General features: G+C 37.6%; 1 protein-coding gene across 3 annotated transcripts in view; it reads left to right on the top strand.

Moving 5' to 3' along the window:
* LOC105247890 overlaps positions 1 to 20195 on the top strand; it is a 79732-nt gene extending 59537 nt beyond the window's left edge. The window contains exons 2-5 of one of the 3 annotated variants that reach the window (XM_020026435.2): positions 4964 to 5119; positions 7988 to 8273; positions 16025 to 16301; positions 19033 to 20195. In XM_020026435.2, the coding sequence (XP_019881994.1) occupies positions 8135 to 8273; positions 16025 to 16301; positions 19033 to 20152 (1536 nt within the window). In that variant the 5' untranslated portion in view covers positions 4964 to 5119; positions 7988 to 8134 and the 3' untranslated portion in view covers positions 20153 to 20195. The other 2 variants (XM_025411869.1, XM_025411868.1) reach the window with 2 other exon arrangements.
* The last annotated feature ends 5276 nt before the right edge of the window (positions 20196 to 25471 follow it).

The following is a 25471-nucleotide window of genomic DNA, read 5'->3' as shown; positions in this document are numbered from 1 at the left end:
AGAACTATTTCTTTATACATACTAGTCATGAAAGTATCATTTGATAAAATTTGATATATGATAAATTGAAAATTTGCACGAGAGAAAATCTTTAATTTTATTTTGAATGCGTTATTTTACATTAAATTAAATATTTTTACATAAAATTAACTGTTGTATGTTTTATGTAAGAAACTATTTTTTTATACATACTAGTTATGAAACCATTTAATAAAGAACCATTTAATAAAATTTGAAGTGTGATAAATTGAAAATTTGTACGAGAAATAATCTTTAATTTTATTTTGAACAACGCGTCATTTCACATTAGATTAAAATTAACTATTGTATGTTTTATATAAGAAACTATTTTTTATACATACTAGTCATGGAAGTACCATTTAATAAAACTTGAAGTGTGATAAATTGAAAATTTGCACGAAAGACAATAACTTTAATCTTATTTTAAAAAATGCGTTATTCTACATTAAATTAAAATTAGCAAACTGTTACATATTTTAAAAAACTATGGTATCACGCATACTAGTCATGAAACCTAACCATTTAATAAAATTTTTCACCCTTATAAATGACTTTATCTCGTCTCATTTTCATTGCCTGACCTTTCACATGCTACTGCATTTTCGCCTCTTCGATTCGGTCTCTCTTCTAAATTCTTTCACGTTCGTCTCTCTTCTCGTTTCCCCTTTTCTTTCGTTATCCTGACCACCGTGAAGCGTGAGCTGCTTGCGCGCCTCAAAGTCGATCGCGCGTTGAACAATGTTGTATGACTATCGCGTACTGTCCAAGCACGCGGGGAGATTGCATTTAAATCTTCCTGACGCGATTGTGATCGCTACCAAACGATCTAAGCTAAGGGGGACTTTTTGCGGAAATTACTTAACAGCGGTGACGTGTAACACGAAAGGAGGAAGGAAAGCGTGAGAGAAAGAAATCGCATCCGTATTCGAGAGAACGCGCCGTTTTTACTCCTCATTTTTTGCTCCTGAATTATGACACTCGCGTGTTACACGATTTCCAGGAATCGCAGCGCGTGTGCATCGCCTGCTGCGATCAACGTCACGTGAGGGCTAATGCGGCGATACGTATTGTGGCAAACGATCGTTCGATCGGCCGATCCATCGATCATAGCAGCGGGCAGTAGGTGAAGCCGATCGGAGTCAGACGCGCTCGACTTAACTTGACGAATCTCACAAAACAAAGTCGGTATGTTAATACGGAACGATCGGTAAAAAGAAGGTGCAAATAAGGCACGAGGATACGGCACCAGGGTTCCCTCCCAACACGCGGCTCCCGTCCCAAGAATGTCGCCCCGTAGAAGAAGAGGTACGGCCGCAATACATCTCGCGCAATGATACAAACAGCAATCGTTCCAAACTTATTATCGCCGGTAAGAAACTCATAAATGCTTATGACTTGCTTGCCGGTTTTTGCCTGGTGCTCGTATCGATCCAGTTAAAGCGACGTTTCGCCGGATTGACTCTCGGCAACCAGCTGGAGATAGAAAAGCCGGAGGAGGCTCGTCGCGTCTCGAAAAAGCGAGAGAACGAGAAGACAAGAGAGAAGGAACGATGATAGGTAAGAGACGGAGGGAGGACAGGGAGTATAAAGAAGAGGTGGAGGAGCCTGGGGAGTCCCTTCAACGTCATTTGTAATACCGGATGGCCTAATGATGCGACTGGTCGTGACAGAACAGGAATAAGAGTCGAAGCGTGCGAGAGCGCGCGCTTGGTGGAGATTCACCGCGCGTCCTGGGTCCCCCTAGTGTACACCAAGGTGTATACGAAAGGGGAGGATATGGAGCAAACGGGGAGGGAGGCAGGAGAGAGGAGACGCGATCGTATATAATACATCTCGGTCACTCGGTTGTTAAGGACGCGCGGAAAGCCTCAGGGACGTATTCCCGCTCGATGCGCGACGGCGATTTGCTTCGTCGTGGTTGTAGATCACGGCGAAGGGGGATCTATCTATCTATCCACCGTGTGTACCACCACCATCGTAATATATACGAGCGTGGCTTTTTTTGCGAGCGGCGAGCGGGGAAAAGCACACGCGCGCGCGCGCTGAAATTAATCTACCACCGGCCGCGTCGAGGGGCCCACTAGGGGGATAATCTACTCGCGAAGGGGGGAATTGTGTGTGTGCGTGCGCTCATTGCGTGCCTCGAATCTGGCGACACGCGTGCGATCGGCAAAAAGTTAATGATCCGTGGAAGGGGTTTCGACAGTCATTTGACCGCGTGCTTTTTCGTCCATCGCAATGTGCGGTTAATACAGAGGTCGGCCCCATCATTGTCGGAATGGAATTTCGATGGCGGAGACTTTGATGAATGTGAAGCCGAGTTTTAATTAGATGGATAAATGATTAGATTTATTCTGTATATTCTGCGATTGATTATTCTGTAAAGATACTTCGTATACGTAAAATTGGAAAGAGATATTTTTGATATTTATTGTATGTATTTGTTGAAAAATTTAAACTTATAGAAATAAAAAAAAGAATCTTCGTATAGATATAATTTAATCATCTGTTAAATTAAGAATTCGATTCACTGAAAGTCAGTTTGCTTTCGCAATGAAAAAATAAATAGAAGATTTAAGATTCATCTTTAATAAATATTAAATAAATATTTAATAAATATTTAATATTAAATAAATATTAATAAAAATATTAAATAAATATTAATAAAAATTAAATAAATATTTTAAAAAATATCTATAAAGAATATAATCATTAATAATTAATAATTGAAAATGAATGAATTAAATGTACAATCAAATATAGAAAAAAATGTATGTCGCGGTTCTTTATATATTTAATGGTAATAATATAAATAATTAATCTCTCTTTAAGTATTACATTGACGTATTTGAAAGATGGATATTTCGTATAATTGTCAAAAATGAAAACATATATCGGAAATGTAGATGTACATGTATATATCGTCGTGTTGCGACGTAATGCTCAATATACTCGAAACGAGATGGACGTTGCACGCGATGATTCCTCCGCAAATCATGACGATCTTCGACGCGACGCGTCCTTTCTTCCCCTCAATAATACAGTGTACCATGATGCACTTCGAAGCACGGCGTAGCTAATGATGCAGAACGTGCAACAGTGTTTTCTTGCGGCCAACAAAGTTGCGCGACTTGAAAAAATCGACAACCCACCGTAAGTTATGTCTGTATGATCGTCATCCTCGCGTTAAGAAGTCCATATAGACGCGTCATAAATTATACAAGAGGATGATTTAAACGAAACTCCAATTTATTAACTTTATTTAACGCAACAGGTGTCATATAATTATCTCTTCTTAGAGAATCGCATTGATTTTTAATATAATATTTGAAAGCAATATAAGGAATTTATGAGCGAGAAAAAAATATGAAAAATCGAATTAAAATTAAAAATTTGCGTGCACAACGGAAATATTTAAATATCGGTCATGAAATAATTGATTAAAATAAATTAGTAAAATATTTGTTGGACTACAATAAAAAAAATTAGTTTATTAATTTGCTATATCGTCTCACAATTCATACAATTAGTATTTTTAAGTCAACTTATTTTTAAATCAATGTTTTATTTTGATCATATCACATCTCAGGTAATAACATTTATCATAATAGTTGATTGGAGTTGGTAATTTTAATTCAGTCAGTCCATTCCATCTAACGTGAAAAAACTGTTAGGATAAACGATGCTAGAGTTTTTCTCCCCTTTTTATACGTACAATTAGATCTATGAATAATTTTACCGTCCATAACTAAGGCACGGTGTTTACTTCTGTTCTGGTCGATCAGTTCTGCTGCGGCGCACAGGATCATCGAGATCGTGCGATTAGGCTCTCGCAATACGATATCGATCGTGACTCGAACCTTCTTTTGTTCGATCAACAACGCGACGCGTTGAAATAATCGGCAGAATTGGGCCGACAATAAAATTGCACGGTGTTAGACGCGCCCGCGAGATTAATCAGCGACACACTTTGATTGATCTCAAACTATAACGGCGAGACATGACGATTAACGATGCTATACGTCGATCATGTATCTTTTGCCGTGAACGTACGTTCAATAAGTGAGCCTTTATGGTACATTTAAAAATTTTCGAACTTCTTTAAACTCCATTACGTATATAAAGATGTGCACGTAAAAGAGGCTGCTACGCACCTGTACAAAAGATTGCTTGAGCTTACAAAAGACTGCGCCTATACAAGGCTGCTTTTATATGAAGCTTACACGTCTGCGAAATAACTGTACGATTTATAATAATACAAAATAATTCCTACATTTCCACGAAATAGAATGACTGCAAAGAGAGATTTAAAAATTTTTTAAAGACTTTTTATGTAATTTTTTGATACACGATAGAAAAGATTTTTACTTCTCTTAAATTAATGCAAATATTATCAATAAATATTTTTTATATTATACGATAATATCCTCATCATATATGTATAATCTTTATTTAAAGAAACATCAAGTCTTTAAAAATAAAAATAGTCGGAGCCAAGAAAATATCAAAGATTACTGAACGTATTTATGCAATCTTTTCAAGTGAAAAATTAATTCTTCGACGCAAAGAAAATTAATGAAACGCAAAGAAAACGTTTACCTTTAAATTACTATAATTATAAGGAGCACGCGAAATGTTGACGGACAGCGTTAATTCTTTCCAGACGTCCTTCTGTTTATACGAATTATACAGAAATAACACATGAAATAAAGAGAATAATTGTATGAAAATTTCTTTAAGTTTGCTTTTATATTTTGTTCATGTTTAATCGCTGCGTCTTGTTACAACTATGAAAATTTATCATTATTAATAAGTATCCGCAAAACAAATATTTAATAACTTATTATAAATTTCATTGGTTTAATTTATTATAATTTATTATTAATTAGTTTAATTAGTTATACAATATCAATTTCCGATTGATTCATTATGAAAACCGCAGAAACCCATCCCAGGACCGCAAAACAAGTGCGAGGGGCTATTGATAAAAGCGTACAGAGGCGACAAAACGGAAATGTAAACCGACCAGAAGGACGAAGGGAGACACGAAAGGAGAGGAGCGTATGAAACTCGAGGCGATTCACAAGGATGCGACAAGGTAAACTCAACTAACGTTGTCAGAAACGTACGAGAGGCACAAGCACAAGCGACCGATCGACCGACCGAGCAGCCGGAGGAGCGGGATAAGGCTAAGCTAAGAGGCAAGTCAAAGCAAGTCAAGAAGAGTTAGGTCGAGGCGAGGTAAGAGGCAAAGGCGAGTAGGGACGGGGTATGGCAAAGCGCATTGGCGAGGCATGCTAAGGCAACGGGTCCAAAGTCGTACGACGATGCGAGGCCCCGGTGGCGCGTTAACCTCCCGCTCGAACGCAGTACGCTCTCGACTCTCGCGCAGGCCAGGTTGCACCAAACTTGTCGGTCGATCCGCCGACCACGTGCTGCACCCCATCGACAGGCGAGAAACCGCGAGAGAAAAAAAGACCCGATCGCGAACACGTGACTTTTTCGCGCGTCAACAGAAGAGAAGACGACGGGAAGAGAAAGGAACGATGTACAAAGGCAGGTGTTCCTCTCAAGGAGGAAAAGTCACCCGCGACGGGTCCTGTTAAGGATCTCCCATCGTGAAATTAATCCCGACGTTCGATTAATCGGTCCTAAGTCAGTGCGGATCGAGATAAAGTAACGAGTATCGAGTTGTCCAATTTTCTCGGATCAACCCCAATGTGTTTTACTGGGGATGATTCAATTTTCAAGTGCGCGAGGAGATAATCCGAAGGAAGTCACGGTGCTCGTCGACCGGACAGCACGATTTAAAACGGACGTCGTAAATTAATTCGCGAGAGATCGCGCTCTCGGATTCGGCTGCGAGCTCTTTACACCGGGGCTATCATACCGTGACGATTAATTTAATTCCGAGGTGCGTTTCTCACGCCTGCGAAATCGATTCGGACCGCGCGCGAGGCGTTTAAGGATGTTTTGTACGCACAATCTCAGCAAAAAGTAGTTGAAAATCAAAGTGGATATTGACGAATATCCACTTTTGGTGTATTTTGAGTATGAGAAATTGTGTGCAATATTACAATTTGATTTTAGAGCAGAGATGTATTTTTTAATATTTATTGCGTTTTTACTGAAATATTCCGAATTTTGTTAATCGAAATGATTAACTTTTGGCAGAGAATTTCACCTTGTGACAGATACATGGCTAACTTTATTGAATTATATTTAATATCTTTTTAACCAGTTAGTACTTGTATAATATTATTTGACCAAATATTTCCTCTGTATCTAAACTTTTGCAAATTTTAAACAAATTCTGAATATTATTTCCATGTGTTTTTGTCATTTAAATCGACGTAGTTATACGTTTCCCATAAGAATACATGTTAATTCGATGCAAATTAAAATCCTCATAACTTGTGAACGCTTTAGTGAATCGATTAAAAAATTGTACTGAAGATTCTAACATATGTACACAGAGAAAAATATCATTCTACCGCCAAGAAAAGCGATTACTCAGTTTATTTTTCTTTTTTTAAGTAATAGTTTTCTTCAACAAAGAATATATTCTTGATAATAGTCTGAAAATATACTCAATCACAAGTGTTAGAAAATCTCATTATCATGTACTTCAAAGAAAAATTTATTTTCTCTTCAAGAATATTGTAAAGTTGTATCAAAGAAAAATCAAACTTATTTTAAACCAAATTTTTCTTTTAATTTAATATTCTCGATTAAAATACTGCGCTACTAAAATTCAGAATATATTCAATTAAATTTCATTAAACAAAACAAAATTCAATTAAACAAACTTATGATATACTTAAATAAATAAATAATATTTACTTGAATACAGTATACATTTTTCTCTGTGCAAGGACATTCTGTACAATTTTCATTAAATTCCCATTTTAAAAATAGGTACAAAACATCCTTAAGAGGAGGCGGATATCCCTGTCGGTCCTAACCGAGCGTTCCACTTTTGGTGGCCGCGCGTGAAATCGGCGGGGCCGAGACGAAAACGAATTCGAAATGGTCACGGTGTGCGGCGCACGTGAGCCTCTTCTCCTGCCGCGGCAAAAGTGTAATCGCGGAGCGATAACCTGCGGGATCTTCAAAAGTTTTCGCGCTTGGATGAGCCGCGGCGAAAAAAGGAGGCTCGGCCAGAAGAACTCGGCGCTCGGAGATCGATCGAGCAAAACGAATCGGAGTAATTGAATTATCGAAAGCGAAGAGAGACATTGACGAGGCCGCGGACCCCGCAGGACGACCATACATGGTCGTCGTCTGCCTACGAAGCCGAGGAAGGAGAGAGATCGCGTTGTCGTGATCGCGTGGGAGACGTTTTTCACGCGAGACGAGGCAGAGACAAATTTGTGCGCTTGCTCCGGAACCTACGCGCGACTATTTAAAGCTATGGCTCGTATGAGGATTATGATACGTTGATTGCGAGGCGAATGGATCTTCTGGGAACGACATGATCGGCGCCGCCGATCTCTTTCTTCGACGCGTCGCGAGAACGCGTGCCGAGACGAAGGCGACCGACAGATCAAATAAGATCACCGCGGAGACGAGAGGAACCTGATTCCGGAGCAAGTTTGTGCCGCCAAGTAGCCAGCAGTTCGAATAATTAGCCGCAACTAGTTCGTTAGGAAACCGTGGCTAAATCTCCGTCACGAATCGAATCGCCGCGAGCAAACGAGATAGGAAACTTGCTTTCGAAAGAATGCGAGAGGAAGGAGAGAGAAAAAGGGGGCAAATTTCGCGGAAGGCGAAAAAATAAATACAAAAATGCAAACGCGCGAGCGGACTGCGAGTCTGTTGGAGAGAAAAAAAGCGTAAAAGGTCGGGAAAAATTGTCCACGGGATGAAATAAACGTCAAGATTGCGCAGCGTTGATCCGCATGACGTCTATATTCGAGATGCAGCCGCGGCTAGGACGCATTATCGAAACAAGCTTCATTTGCAGGGAGGACTCTCGCGAAATAAACTGCCCGCGGTTTAACGTCGCTTCGTCGTTACGCTTGTGACAAATGTGCACGGCGAATGAAGATTTCCACCGCGGATAAAAATAATAACAGGGAAGAAAGAAGAGAGACAGAGAGGGAGAGAGAACATGCCGGTCGCGGGAACGAGAAAATTATGCAGAGTGGGACTCGCCGCGATCTTGGTCACCGCTCTGTGCATCCTGACTCTGTTGGACTCGCCGCCAGCGAGACTCCCGGATCCGCCGACCGACCCTCCTCCCACGCCTGGTAAGCAATTTTCCTCCCCCCTGCTACCCCCCCGGCATCTCCGCGGAGGGCGCGACCCTTGCCCTTTCGTTATCGGCGAGCGGTCCGCCACCGCAACCTGAAGACCCGCCGGCATCCATCGGCATCTAACGGGGTTTTTTTGCTGCCGCGCGAATCGGTCGTGAGCATAGATAAAATCGTGAGACAAATCGGCCTCGTTTCGCACGACATGACGTCTCGCAAACCTAATTAACCCTTTGAACTCGAGTGTTCTCGTACAGAAATCATCCGCGGTCCCGTTATTCTAATAGTGCCTAGACTTGCAGGCATTCGAAAAACTCGTTGTTTGTGCGCTCGACAATTTTAAATTTCATTTTAAGGATGTTTTGTACCTATTTTCAAAATATTGGGAATTTAATGAAAATTGTACAGAATGTCCTTATGTATGTTTAGAATCTTCAGTACAATTTTTAAATCGATTCACTAAAGCGTTCACAAGTTATGAGGATTTTAATTTGCATCGAATTAACATGTATTCTTATGGGAAACGTATAACCACGTCGATTCAAATGACAAAAACACATGGAAATAATATTCAGAATTTGTTTAAAATTTGCAAAAGTTTAGATACAGAGGACATATTTGGTCAAATAATATTATACAAGTACTAACTAGTTAAAAAGATATTAAATATGATTCAATGAAGTTAGCCATGTATCTGTCACAAAGCGAAATTCTCTGCCAAAAGTTAATCATTTCGATTAACAAAATTCGGAATATTTCAGTAAAAACGCAATAAATATTAAAAAATACATCTCTGCACTAAAATCAAATTGTAATATTGCACACAATTTCTCATATTCAAAATACATCAAAGTGGATATTCATCAATATTAATTTTCAGCTACTTTTTGCTGAAATTGTACATACAAAACATCCTTAAATAGCTCGAAACGAACATTTTAATTTATATAAGCGTTTCATTTTATTTTTGAAATTACAATTTATGAGATTTTAACAATCGATTATGCAGCGTAAAATTGAAAACTTTCATCTTAAATATTCGTCTTTTAAAGACCCTCTAATTAAAAATCTTTAAAGCTAGCAGAATAACTCGATGTAATAAATTTATACACAGAAAATTTCAAGAGATTAATCATTAAAAGCTAATTTAATATTTAATTTAATATTCAAGCTAATTAAAATAATAATATAAGTTATTTTAAAATTAATTCCATAATGGAATCACAATCATCTCGAGATTCTATGCATTTTAACTTAAACCATTGAAGATTGTAGGTTTAAACAATAATATTCACAAGGTATATCACGAATATAAACTTGGAAACAATTTATAACGCGAGATTTCACAGAGAGACTTTGGCAAAAATTATAATTATTACAAATTATGTTAAATAACAAAGAGCAAAAGCGAGGAATTCCCATTTTCTATTCCACGTCACAATCGTGACGTACGGAAATGCAAGACACACACACACACACACACACACACACACACACACACACACACACACACACACACACACACACACACACACACACACACACACACGAATCTAGCTAAAGTAACAGTAATGTTAATGTTAACTCGCGCAATCACTTTGTTAACGCATAAACCGAGGTACATACAATTTTTGAGATTTTAACAATCGATTATGCAGCGTAAAATTGAAAACTCCCATCTTAAATATTCATCTTTTAAAGACCCTCTATTAAAAATCAAAGCTGGCTGAATCACTTGATGTATTAAATTCATACACAGAAAATTTCAAGAGATTAATCATTAGAATATTCAAGCCAATTAAAATAACAATTATTTTAAAATTAATTCCATAATGGAATCATAATCATCTCGAGATTCTATGCATTTTAATTTAAACCACTGAAAATTGCAGGTTTAAACAATAATATTCACAAGGTATATCAAGAATGTAAACATGGAAACAATTTATAAAAGCGAAAATTTCACAGAGAGACCTCGGCAAAAATTGTAACTATTACAAATTATGTTATATAACAAAGAGCAAAAGCGAGGAATTCCCATCTTCTATTCCACGTCACAATCGCGACGTACGGAAATGCAAGACACACACACACACACACACACACACACGAATCTACCTAAAGTAACAGTAATGTTAATGTTAACTCGCGTAATCACTTTGTTAACGCATAAATCGAGGTACATACAATTTTTGAGATTTTAACAATCGATTATGCAGCGTAAAATTGAAAACTCTCATCTTAATCTAAATATTCATCTTTTAAAAATCCTCCATTAAAAATCTTTAAAGTTAGCAGAATAACTCGATGTAATAAATTTATACACAGAAAATTTTAAGAGATTAATCATTAAAAGCTAATTTAATATTTAATTTAATATTCAAGCTAATTAAAATAACAATTATTTTAAAATTAATTCCATAATGGAATCACAATCATCTCGAGATTCTATGCATTTTAACTTAAACCACTGAAAATTGCAGGTTTAAACAATAATATTCACAAGGTATATCAAGAATATAAACATGGAAACAATTTATAACGCGAAGATTTCACAGAGAGACCTTGGCAAAAATTATAACTATTACAAATTATGTTATATAACAAAGAGCAAAAGCGAGGAATTCCCATTTTCTATTCCACGTCACAATCGCGACGTACAGAAATGCAAGACACACACACACACACACACGAATCTACCTAAAGTAACAGTAATGTTAATGTTAACTCGCGTAATCACTTTGTTAACGCATAAACCGAGGTACACACTATATAAAAAGAAATTCGCACGCAATCGACTCGTGCGAAGTATCCACGCGAGTGATGATTTGTTACTTTATACCTGCTATTTCCTAGTCGCGCAAAGTTTCTCAGCATTAAAATGCTACGAGCGCGGTCGACTCGAGAAGGAAGAGCTCCCGCTCATTGCTTTTTTAAACGCGCGTTCATCACGCATAATTGTACGTACAGTGCACTTTCTCTTGTACTAACAAAGACTACGCTTAGCCGGCCGATACCAATCAACCCACGCTACACATCGCGTAGAAATAAAGCCAAGTTCCGCAGCTCATATACGAGAGAGAGAAAGAGAGAGAGGCTAAAAAGATACAAAGATAACGCACTGGATGCGTGCGGGCGCAAAAGAAACGCATCGCGGAGTTATAAATAAATATCGCGAAGCTTTAGGGGAGCGCGCGCGGGGGGGGGAGCGGCGAGGGGGAGGGGGGGACGCGTATTAAAGCTCGCCAAAGACGTAAATCTCGGAGCTGTTATTTAGTAGTAGCGACTTCATTAGTCGACATAATTTATGACGCGATTCATCGAATGACCGCCCGTCGACTCGCGCGCTTTCGCGTATTTCACCTTCGCCTCCACCATGCAAACATTTCGCGAGGAATTATGACAGCTGATTGTACGGCACAGACCGAGGGCGCACGCTACATCTACGCGCTCGACAGGCTCTCTCGGGCCTTTGAAATTTGTCTGTGCTGCACGAAGATCGTCTTTCGCGTTATCAAAGGGCCGGGGATCAAAAGGTCCACATATAAATTGTGAATGCAGATTTATCTCCCTGCATTTTTATCAGACGCAGAAATCAGGTTTGATTAATTACGGCGATTAATTAGCGGCGAATCTCGTGGAACGTCTTCAACAAGCTGGAAAATCACCCTCGTCGGGAGCACGTCATTTCGAGATAATAGACGGATGGATCTTTGAAAATCGGAACGATTTACTTGCCGTGCGCTGGCTTACCTCCAGCTAGATCCACTCTTCGTCCTGACAGTGCGATTTCCATGAGAACGCCGCCGTGCATTAGCGTATTTCTAGCGTGGTACGAATGCCTCTCTCTTTCTCCCTCTCTCTCTCTCTTAAACGCGAAGCCGCGTTTTACCTTCTCGTAAAGCTCGCGAAGCGTGGCCGCGATGGACGTACGGACGGACGAGGGGAGGGCTGCGGGTAAAGGGCACAGAGTCACGAAGAATACTCGCGGCACGCAAACACGTAATACCACCATCGTATCGGCGGCCTCATCGGGTCAACCGCCGACTTTTAACGACAACACCATGACGGATCATCATCTATCCTGTCGCCCGCGGAGTCGATGGATCAGCGGGATCGACCGGTCTCGTTATCTACCTATGTCGAGAGAATAGTTCCGGGCGTTCGTCGATAACGTTCGCGATCCATATATGTCGAAGGCGAGTAATTGCGAACGAGACGTGCACGGTGCATAAATTTACTGAGAAAAATCGTTTGATTGTACCAACAAGACGTATATGATTGAAGGCATTTTGGTTAAATCAAACAAGAATTTCTAGTTATCATGATAAGATTCGATTTTTTTATAATTAGAACGTTTAATAGATTTTATTATAAGGATTTGGTTAGTATTTTCTGGTTGGATCTATAAAATTTCTTGTTACATTAATTTCTTTGCTTGCCACTAGGCAGCCAGCCACTCTTAACTTAACTCGTATTCAATATTTGCTCTTAACTTAACTCGTATTCAATATTTGAAATGTATATAAAGAACTAATATTAACATTAAATCCACAGTATATTTTTTTTCTTACAAACAGTAGTGCTCGAAAGAGGACGCTAGATCTCTGATTGTGTGTGTTTGAACTGCATCCTCTTCTTGCATCACTCTTTATCAGTTTAATTTCTAACAAACTGAATTTAAAATAATTTATTCAATAATCTAGATTGAATTTATTCAATAATCTTGTTGGAATTCAGGATATTAAACAGACTTTTGAGATTAGATGGACAAAATTTTAGAATACATGGTGCTGGCGAATTTAGTATTATTAACCAGAAAATTTGGTAAATTGAACAGGAAGAAATTAATCAGATTCATCTGGTAATTCCTACAAGAATTTTGGTCCATTTTCTAACAGACATACTGGTTGAATCTACCAGAATTCTAATTAATGCAACCAGATTTTTTTTTCAGTGCACACTAAGAAAAATCGTTTGATTGTACCAACAAGACGTATGTAATAATTGAAGGCATTTTGGTTAAATCAAACAAGAATTTTAGTTATCATGATAAGACTCGATTTTTTATAACTAGAACGTTTAATAGATTTTACTATAAGGATTTGGTTAGTATTTTGTGGTTGGATCTATAAAATTTCTTGTTACATTAATTTCTTTGCTTGCCACTCTTAACTTAACTCGTATTCAATATTTGCCTTAAAAGTATATAAAGAACTAGTATAAACATTAAATCCAAAGTATATTTTTTTTCTCTTACGAGCAGTAGTGCCAGAAAGAGGACGCTAGCTCTCTGATTGTGTGTGTTTGAGCTGCATACTCTTCTTGCACCACTGTTTATCAGTTTAATTTCTAACGAACTGAATTTAAAATAATTTATTCAATAATCTAGATTGAATTTAATCCAATAATCTTGTTGGAATTCAGAATATTAAACAGACTTTGAGATTAGATGGAAAAAATTTTAAGACTTGGTACTGGCGAGTTTAGTATTATTAACCAGAAAATTTGGTAAATTTAACAGGAAGAAATTAATCAGATTCATCTGATAATTCCTACAAGAATTTTGGTTCGTTATTTTCCAATAGACATACTGGTTGAATCTACCAAAACTCTAATTAATGCAGCCAGATTTTTTTCTCAGTGCGCAGACGCCGACATCGCGTGCGACGTTTTTCCCTTGCTTTTCTCTTTATTTCCTCGTTTCATCGTCGCCACCACCGCCGCTGTCTCGCAGAAATAATTATGAACGAGACATAACGAGAGTCCTTAAAGCTATCAACGACGTGGATTTATTCGCGCCGCGGGGCAGACATTCCCTCCCCCTGTCGTATTTCATAAATATATTTATTAGATGCATTAATGCAGAGAAAAGAGAATGGAAATCTCGCCTCGTGTCCGCTTCGGCTCGTGACTCGGATTTCCGTGACTAGCACGGGAAACGAGTTTCTCCATAGAATACAGGATATAGGCGGCGTATCAACATTAGGGAGTCTAATTAGCGGTCATGTCGATTGAGATTCCGCCCAATTAATTTTCTTTCCCTCCCTCACTATCTTACGCTCTTTAAATGTTTCTATAGAGAGAGCGCTGCGTTAAAATATGCGGAGATCGCAATTACCACGAGACTGCGTGGGCACTGATAAGCAGGATCGCGATATGCTGACAATAAAGATAAATATTTTTAGATGCAGGCATGGCGAACTTTAAACGAATGTAAACGTATTCATAGTACAGCGCGTCCGTCTCTAGTGCATGACGCACGTCATTTCCGTCTGATCGACGATATCTTGTCAAGTCGATTTATAGTCTGCGCCATAGATCGACTTAAGTAAAGTTTAATAAAGTTAATATTGAATAAAACACAGCTATAATACTATATTTGCAGAAATTATAAAAATGATAAAGTATAAAGAATAAGATATAATAAAAATGATATATAATGATAGCAAGCAAAATGTAACCTATATTGATAGAGTAAATGCAATATAATGGAGCTTAAAAGTTTTGATAAGCTAGATAGAGTTAACTGTATATCAGCGATAGAGCACGAGCACTTTTGCTCTTACAAGAAAACACGGTCAACCAAAACTAGTTAAGGCGAATGAAACTTCGTAAATATAAAGTAGCTCGAGGCTCTGATACATGAATATGCATTATATTCGCTTTTGGGATTTGTGTATAGTTATATGAAGAACGTCATATCAAAACAAGCAAAATTAATTTCATTAAGTTAATAGTAAGATGTGAATATTAATAATATATTAAAAAATAAATATGTTTAAATATTTCTGATAATGTTTTTGCAATTCTATTTATCTTTCATGCTAAATTCACTGTAAATTTTTATTTTATTTTTATTTCGAGACATTTTTTTCTATATTAAAGTCTTACAATAGTATCGTCAAAAAATTAAAATTTATTTTTTTTTTATTGTAATTTAACATTATACGTTTTCAACGAAAAATTAAACGCGAATCAATTGTATTGCATTATCGATACTTCGAGTTATTTTGTATACAAAACTTTTTATTCAAATTAATCGGTATTTATGGAATCCAAATCGGTAACGTTTATTAATTAATAACATTTTGTTAGTTAACAAAATTATAATAGCATATATTTTTTTTACAAAAATGCTCGATAATAATGACAATGCATTTTTGATAAAAAAATATACACTCTTCAAAAACACTTCATTTCAACAAAAACATACAAAAGAAAAATATTAATTATGTTTCAAAACTTTGATCTTAAGTGATAGATTACACATGTTTCGACGAGGAATTAAACGCGAATAAAATGTATTGCATTATCAATACTTTGTGTTATTTTGTATACAAACCTTTTTATTCAAATTAATCGATATTTATGGAATCCAAATCGGTAACGTTTATTAATTAATAAAACTTTGTTAGATTCAAAATGCACGCACTTGTAAAATACGAGCATTGCAATCAAGAACGGAATTTTGATTTTTAAAAATATAAAAGTCAATCACCTTATTATATATTCAAAGATAAATACTGTTAGTAAAGGAGAAGGAGAGCTAGTTAATGTATTCTGTAATATCTAGTACGAATGGATGATTCATACCCTGAACAAAAACGTGAGTTAGCGCGATATTCTCCCTCGAGTCTCTTAATTAACTCTTTCATATCGATCGTTCTTTCCCTTCTTTCTCTCCTTCTTCTTCCATTCATTCTGATCAAATGACTTCTTAGCACCATTCTTTGCGCGTGTTCCAGGGGGTGAACCGCCAGGCACAAGAAGCATCGTCGCTTATTCGTGGGCTCGAAGATTGGCACTCGATTACAGGCCCACCAAGCAGTGCGACGGTAATGGAACGCGTGGAATGGCGTTAAACGCATACGAGCCGGGCACGAAATGGCTCGAGACAATTCCGGGACGGCTCTTCCTGTATAGCGCCCACTTGGATCTCAGAGTCGTCGGTTACCCGAGCATCAGAGTGATTGGCGTTAAACGAGGAGCTCTGCCGCCCTCCGCGCTCTTCTGCACTATATGGTGAGCCATTTTTCACATCGCGACGCAGCCCCTTTATTCGTCTATCTCTCACGAGCGTTAAACACGAGGGAAGAGAATCACTTAAAAGCTCATAAACGCGTGCTCTAATCTAAGCGTGTCGCCTCTGCGAATTATGCTCTGGCAACTTGATCAATTAATATCAATAATGCGAAAACTCTTTCGTAATTAAATTTATATTATGTGAATTATTAATATAAAGGTATTTTCATCTAATTAAAATTATGCAATTAATTAAAATTGGGAAAATTTTCCGTAGAAAGTTAAATCTTTTTAAATCTTAAAATTATGTATATTTTGAATTAACGAGCATGTATATTTTTAATTAATGTTATAATTTAAAAATGTTTGTTTAAGAATGTTAAGAAAAATATTTTTCAAATTTCCTGACACTTCGATTGAAATTAATAGATGATCGAGGGTCAAGTGTCTTCAAGTGTTATCAATTAAGATTTAAAATTGGTTCACGTCGTGTCTCCTGTTTTCAAGGAAAATCCCGAAGCTCTTATTTGTTTGAAACAAACTTATATAAAGAGAATTTACGATGCGAAACATATCCACAGATATAAATAGATTAAGGATGTTTTGTATGTACAATCCCAGCAAAAAGTAGCTGATAATCAATATTGACGAATATCCACTTCTGGTGTATTTCGAGTATGAGAAATTGTGTGCAATATTACAATTTGATTTTAACTGCAATGCAGAGATGTATTTTTTAATATTTATTGCGTTTTTACTGAAATATTCCGAATTTTGTTAATCGAAATGATTAATTTTTGGCAGAGAATTTCGCCTTGTGACGGATACATGGCTAACTTCATTAAATTATATTTAATATCTTTTTAACCAGTTCGTACTTGTATAATATTATTTGACCAAATATTTCCTTTGTATCTAAACTTTTGCAAATTTTAAACAAATTCTGAATATTATTTCCATGTATTTGTGTCATTTGAATCGACGTGGTTATATGTTTCCCATAAGAACACATGTTAATTCGATGCAAATTAAAATCCTTATAACTTGTGAACGCTTTAGTGAATCGATTTAAAAATTGTACTAAAGATTCTAAACATATGTAAGGCCATTCTGTATAATTTTCATGAAATTCTCAATATTTTGAAAATAGGTACAAAACATCCTTAATCGAAATGATTAACTTTTGGCAGAAAATTTCGCCTTGTGACAGATACATGGCTAACTTCCTTAAATTATATTTAATATCTTTTTAACCAGTTAGTACTTGTATAATATTATTTGACCAAATATTTCCTTTGTATCTAAACTTTTGCAAATTTTAAACAAATTCTGAATATTATTTCCATGTGTTTGTGTCATTTGAATCGACGTGGTTATACGTTTCCCATAAGAACACATGTTAATTCGATGCAAATTAAAATCCTTATAACTTGTGAACGCTTTAGTGAATCAATTTAAAAATTGTACTAAAGATTCTAAACATATGTAAGGCCATTCTGTATAATTTTCATGAAATTCTCAATATTTTGAAAATAGGTACAAAACATCCTTAATCGAAATGATTAACTTTTGGCAGAAAACGCCTTGTGACAGATACATGGCTAACTTCATTAAATTATATTTAATATCTTTTTAACCAGTTAGTACTTGTATAATATTATTTGACCAAATATTTCCTTTGTATCTAAACTTTTGCAAATTTTAAACAAATTCTGAATATTATTTCCATGTGTTTGTGTCATTTGAATCGACGTGGTTATACGTTTCCCATAAGAACACATGTTAATTCGATGCAAATTAAAATCCTTATAACTTGTGAACGCTTTAGTAAATCGATTTAAAAATTATATTAAAGATTCTAAACATATGTAAGGCCATTCTGTATAATTTTCATGAAATTCTCAATATTTTGAAAATAGGTACAAAACATCCTTAATCGAAATGATTAACTTTTGGCAGAGAATTTCGCCTTGTGACAGATACATGGCTAACTTCCTTAAATTATATTTAATACCTTTTTAACCAGTTAGTACTTGTATAATATTATTTGACCAAATATTTCCTTTGTATCTAAACTTTTGCAAATTTTAAACAAATTCTGAATATTATTTCCATGTATTTGTGTCATTTGATTCGACGTGGTTATATGTTTTCCATAAGAACACATGTTAATTCGATGCAAATTAAAATCCTTATAACTTGTGAACGCTTTAGTAAATCGATTTAAAAATTATATTAAAGATTCTAAACATATGTAAGGCCATTCTGTATAATTTTCATGAAATTCTCAATATTTTGAAAATAGGTACAAAACATCCTTAATCGAAATGATTAACTTTTGCCAGAGAATTTCGCCTTGTGACAGATACATGGCTAACTTCCTTAAATTATATTTAATATCTTTTTAACCAGTTAGTACTTGTAACTAATAATAAGCATGTTGAAAATATATGTTTTCGGTGAAATTAAACTTTGCTAATGGGTCAAACTTTCATCCCGCTTAAAAGCAGCCGACCTGTTTCGGGCTCAGCATTAGGAGTGGCGAGAAACAATGCAAATGTTAGCAGCGACGTGAAACGGAGCATATTCGTTTAAAACGCCTGGTTGGACGATATAAATGTCTTCCACCATGCGTGCAAGTGTTTTCCGCTACGATCCTCGACATTAATCAGCCGCGTTCTCTTTCACTGGCAAGCGATAAATTAAGCGTCCTGATCTCATTATGTTTCAGGTATCGGGAGCACGATGAGACGCGATCGGTAAGCGTGGAGGCGCTCATCTCGACGATCTGGTTGAACGAGTGGGACGGCAAGGCCGACAGTTACACTGGAATCCTCGTGAACTGTCAATTGCCGTTAGACGACTCGATTCGCCGTCCGTCCCGGATTTACGTGGGTCCGAATCCCTGCTACGAGAATGCTAGTCATAGTTTAACAACCCGCTCGGAATACGACGACGAGATGACGTCCGTCGAGCGGAAAGGTCGCCGAGAGTTTACCTTATGCATCAAAGGGCTGGACTTTGACGAGGATATATCGCGCAAGCTCATAGCCTTCGTCGAGCTGCACCGCATTCTAGGCGCCAATCTCTTCTACTTCTACGTGTTCAACGTGCACGAGAATGTCCTGAAGGTCCTGCGACTGTACGAGCGATCAAACGTGGTGCGATGGTTCGCGCTCGATCTACCGGGTGATCTACCGAACGAGAAGTCGAGCCGGAGGCGATTCTTCAGCGAGGATATCTGGACGAAGAGGCGAATGGAGTTAATCCCGTACAATCACTGCTTCTACGAGAACGTTCATCTATCGGAATTCGTGGTGCCGATCGATATCGACGAGGCGATCGTGCCTACGCGCCGAAAAACGTGGCACGAACTGTTGCTGGATGAGCGCGCAAAGCTCGGTAGAAGCTTCAAGGATTTCGCCTCGTATTCCGTACGAAATGTGTACTTTTTCCCCGAGCTGCAAAACAAAAGCCGGATCGATCGGTCGACGGGACTCGACGAGGAATCCCGTCGCTCGGTCGAGCAGCATCCGGATTATTTAGATACCATGAGAACGGCCAATATCTCGCCCGAAGGTGACTCGGTAAAGAGCTTCGTGTCTACGAGGCGTGCGTTAACGGTGCACAATCACTATGCTCTGGCCACGCTGAACCCGTCCACCAGGCGGGCTCATCATCTGGATTCAAACGACGTGCTCAAGCATCATCACCGAGCGTGCGACAGCCGACATCTCGACTGCGATCTTTTAATGGAAGACATCAGGATCGACGAGTCCGCTCTACGCTACGCGGATGAGCTTAGGACGAGGATGAGAATCACTTTGGCTGATCTCGACGCTTTGCCATAGAATGTAGCACAATATTGTAAATAATAAAGCTCTCTTCTCGAAACCCTCGTCTCTTGTATCTCGCAAATGCATGTTAATTCCTTGCTGTAATCCCCAAGATATCAAGTAATCTCTCACGCTATGACTTTAAATGACTTCGAAACAATATTCTATGTTTCCTTTTTGTTAAAACAATGCATTGAAATGATTAAAAATGATTAAAATGATTAAAAATGAATGCGAACGAGCAAAGTAATTGAATGATAGCGTGCTATCTTTCTCGGTGCTAAAGCTATTTTTGAAAACAGTTTTTTTCATTTTTCCAAAATTATATGTATAATAAATAATAACAAATGCATAAATAATATATTTTAATCAAATAAGTAAAATGCAAATATGTTCTGTAATTTTTTAAATTAATTAATTATAATATTATATCTTCGTATTTTAAAATATAAACATATTAATTTTACAAACATCTATATATTCTGGCATAAAAAACTTTTGTTTTGTGAAATTATAAGATTCTTTTATATTTATTGTTTCTTAATAATTTAGAATTTGTAAGATATTAGACACTAAGTTTCGAGAACAATACAAAATATACAAAATATAAATTTTTCTTTACACAATTATTAAAATCTGATGTGCAACAAAAATACTTTATATTCCAATTCCTTTTAAAATAAAACAGATCTGGAAAAAAACCATAGCTACCAGCAGAATGTTTTAAAACAAAAAAATAACGCTGGCATTTTTCGAATGTGCGGCACGTATTCAAAATTATAACGCTCGGGCAAAATAATCGAAAAACGTATAAAAGAAAGAATACAAAACTTGACGCTTTTCAGGCTTGAAAAAAAGTTATTGCGACTGAGCACAATAATTGAAGAACGTGCAAAATAAAAGGGGTATGAAAAAAAGAAAAAAAAAAAAAACATTTTCCATGCTTTCCAACTGTAGAATTTCAGGTTAAAACCAGACCGAGTAGAATAATTGAAAGTGTTTAAAATCACAAAGACATGTCTGACGGGCCTTCAAGATTGAAGCATGAGATCGTAATGGTCGGACGCAATAATTGAAAACCTAAAACGACGAAAACAAAGTTGATGGCTTTTCAAGGCGTGGCATGAAGCTTTAACCCGCTTCCGAAGATTCGAACGACTTTAACAGCTAGAAATGCGTTTCGCACCGCCAGTCCCTGGCCATCTGACACTTATCAAATGAGACAAAACAAACGCGCTATTTATGCGAGGGAAAGCATAGAAAAGGTAAGAGTCTCTCGAGTTAACGAGTACGTACGAGGAGCGGACGACTTTATAAAGCGCCGCATCCATCATGCTCGGTACGCGCGAACGACAGTTTCAATCTCGCTAAAGTGGCGGTTCGGTGGTCATCCATTAACGCTCAAGATCTCGTTCCGCGCGCGGGTCAAATGCTTTGCACCTCAAACTGTTCCGAAGCGATTTCCATTGCGGTCGTTTATCGATCGATTATACATCGGGACGAATTATTCGCGTTGTACGCGACAGTCGTCAAGCATATTTTTCGCGGATAAAATCGCTGGAACGGGGCTGAGGTGGCTCTCCCGCGGGTGAGGATTCGAGACAGAGGATAAATCCAATTGCGGCGGAAGCGCAAACAAAGATACGATCGTTCGAAATACGACCGCGATTCCCTCGGATAGGTTTTACGATGCGTATCGTAGCGTGGCACGATCAAGGTTGCAGCTAGCTTTAATAGATCGTAAGAAAATCGTGGTATCCGCATTCTTTGGTTATGAGACACAGAGATAAAAGCGGAATGCGATTTCGCCCGAGAAGATAAGTAAGTTTCGCTGAAATTATTCGCGGACGTTCATGGCGTGCCAGGCACTTTTCGAGATGTCGTTTTGTCGATTCTTCAAATGTCGCTACTTCGGAATGAAATAACCGAACTAGCAAACTTCCCGAGGGACAAACGTAAAAGTTTCCCGTCGTACTTTTCAAGACATACCAATCTACCGGCGCTACTGACGTTTAAGACAGGTTGCGAGCAAAGTGTCGTCAAGTGTACAACACATCAAGATCGTTCCAGTTCCATATAATAATGTACCGTGTAAGCGAGACAGATCAACCTGATAACGTATCATTGAAACGGGTCACGGTAAAAGAGCTCGCCATCGATTACACGCAGACTATTACACCGTGCACAGGTTAAGTACTTCAGTTACTGAGTTTTCGACCGGTCCAAGATTACCGTCGTCAATCTGAATAATAAGTCTAACCCACATACGTTCACCTTTTTATCGATCATGCGATTTTTACACAACCGGTTTGCTCGTTTAAGGATGTTTTGTACTTATTTTCAAAATATTGGGAAGTTAAAAATTGCACAGAATGTCTTTACATATGTTTAGAATCTTCAGTACAATTTTTAAATCGATTCACTAAAGCGTTCACAAGTTTTAAGAATTTTAATTTGCACCGAATTAACATGTGTTATGGGAAACGTATAACCACGTCGATTCAAATGACAAAAACACATGGAAATAATATTCAGAATTTGTTTAAAATTTGCAAAAGTTTAGATACAGAGAAAATATTTGGTCAAATAATATTATACAAGTACTAACTGGTTAAAAAGATATTAAATATAATTCAATCAAGTTAGCCATGTATCCGTCACAAGGCGAAATTCTCTGCCAAAAGTTAATCATTTCGATTAAGGATGTTTTGTATCTATTTTCAAAATATTGAGAATTTGAATGAGAATTGTACAGAATGTCCTTACATGTGTTTAGAATCTTCAGTACAATTTTTAGATCGATTCATTAAATCGTACAAAATACACCAAAAGTGTATTGATTCATTAAATCGTACAAAATACACCAAAAGTGTATTTTGAGCATGAGAAATTGTATGGAATATTATTTATTAACTTTTGGCAAAGAAGTGAAATGAAGCATGAGAAATTGTGTGGAATATTATTTTTTTAACTTTTGGCAAAGAAGTGTAAAATCAATATTCGTAAATATTGATTTTCAGTTACTTTTTGCTGGGATTGTACATACAAAACATCCTTAATGAGAATACGAGTCCTACTTTTAGTGATCTTTATACAAGTTTAATATTGCGTAAAAAATTATTATTCATCGCAGCTTTTAAAAATATCGCACATCTTGAATAAGTAAGATAAATCGTTCAATCGAGTTAAATTTTTTAAAACCGCTTTCACACAACCACAATCATATATTGTGAAATATATTTACAATTTAATTATGCAGGTAGCTACTCTATATTCATGGTTAAATCCAATTGCATCACGCGGACTTTACGATCGGCGCAACATGTTGCGAAAGCGCAGAGAATGTAGGATATAAACGAGTTAACGCTCCCGCAGCGTGCACAATTTCGGGAATTAAAATTTCAGCTGCGAAGCGTCCAATCCATCATAAATCTCATTATATCCTTCAGTACGTGTACGTTAGCGGACGTATCTCTTTACTGATTTATGTCCGTGGCGTTTGAGTTACAACGTTTTTTTCCAAGCTGACAAAGTAATCTCGCTAAGTCATGCTTGAGGGCTCCCATTGAGGGCCTCGTGCGAGGTGCGTTAATTCGATCGCGGAATATTTTCGCGCTACGCGACGACGGCGACGAGGAGGAGCCGTGCTCCACTTTAACAAAGTGTCCGCGCGAAGGCGTCCGTCTGACAACACGCGATAAAATTCGCGCCGATGTCGCTTATATTCATCGTCCGCTGCCAGATACCGGAGCTAAGACCGATTCCGAATTAATGCGCCGATAAATCACGCCAACTTGCAGAGGAGAACGCATTTGGAGAAGCCGCACGCGCGCAGAGTGCTCGCCTAAATTTATCGGCGTAACCGTATTTACCAGACGCCCGCGTCCCTCTGTCTCTCGCCTCGTGTCACGTCGACGATTACACGAGACGACGACGGAAGCTTTATCTCTCTTAGCCGCAAACCGCCACGTGGAATTCGCATATATCATCGGTAATAATGTCTATGCCAGCGCCTGGCCTTCCTCGGCTGCGACATCCTTGATCCTCGATCAGGCGCCAACTTCTCGAGGAGAACAGGAGACCGGGTCATATTATTACAGACACGCGTCGTCGAACAGACCTACTTGAGCAACGACCTCGTCGATAATGACATCGTCGCGGATAATGTATCGCGCAGGTGAATTTTCGCGATTTTCTCTTCTTTCCCTCTTTCTTTCCAACCCGAAAAATCCGGGCTGATTTTCTTTGGAAGATCGGACCCACGAAATCTACCCCGCCTTTTTTCCCATTGAGAAATACACCCTGCTTCCTGACGCCATTCCAAGTCGTATCTCACTGTCTTAGATGTAGCTACTCCTTCCTCGGTTTGTTGCGACCGACAGATTACAGAAGTCGTAAAGATAGGTCAGGTCCTGCACGACGAGGGGAAGATGAGGCGTAATGTATCGCAAAAAAGACGATTCTACTCGTAGAAATAAACTAGAGAATTCTCTGACATTACAATTTTTCGTCGCGAGACAAATTTCAACGTCAAAATTGCTGCTTGTTTTCAAGTCAACGCGACTTCATAAAAAGTGCTATTTATAAATGTGTAATTTTTCAAAATCATTTTCATGCAGATTAAAATTCTAATTATTGAAATATTAGGAAAGAAGTAAAACATTTACGTGGAATATTTTTATAAGCATTAAATAAAAATATATAAAATAAACTGATAATATATTCGATCTCTTGAAAAAATTTAAACGCTCTAATGTGCCTCGATTAATTAGTATTATTATTAGTTTACTAAAATTTGGAAAAAAATTATCTGAAATCATGTTTGTACTTTTTGTACAGAATAATTATATTTTTTAATACTCTTATATTCATAATCATTCTTTCAGAATTATTTATACGAAAGTTGCTCATATCATGTTACTCGTTATTCATTTTATTCCGTAGGAAAGGCTTCGAAAATCTTTTTTTTGCGTGAGCAGAACAGCTGATGTAAAATACAGATATCAAGAACTCGATCGAGACCTAAATCTACAAATTTACAGGAAGTATTCCACTAAATTATGCGCGCGCCGTAAACTTTAATAAGAACATATGGGCACGCGACACGAGTGCTTACATTGTAGCACAAAAAAGCTCGAGAACGCAGCTTATGCGATTCGTTGGACATCTGCAAGCATGCGCCTGCCATCCGCAGAAGCGAGAGGGAGAGAGAAAGAGAGAGAGGATACAGAGAGAGGGTTGATCGCGAATAAGCAGCACGTGCGTAGCAGTCATCCTGGCGCATTCGCCAGGACCGCTTGCATCACGGAAGTTATCTCTCCATCATCGGATGTT

Source organism: Camponotus floridanus, unplaced genomic scaffold (genome assembly GCF_003227725.1).
Source record: "Camponotus floridanus strain SB8 unplaced genomic scaffold, Cflo_v7.5 scaffold44, whole genome shotgun sequence".
Taxonomy (NCBI): domain Eukaryota; kingdom Metazoa; phylum Arthropoda; class Insecta; order Hymenoptera; family Formicidae; genus Camponotus; species Camponotus floridanus.
Note: the sequence above shows the minus strand (reverse complement) of the source record. Positions and strands in the feature narration are given on the sequence as shown.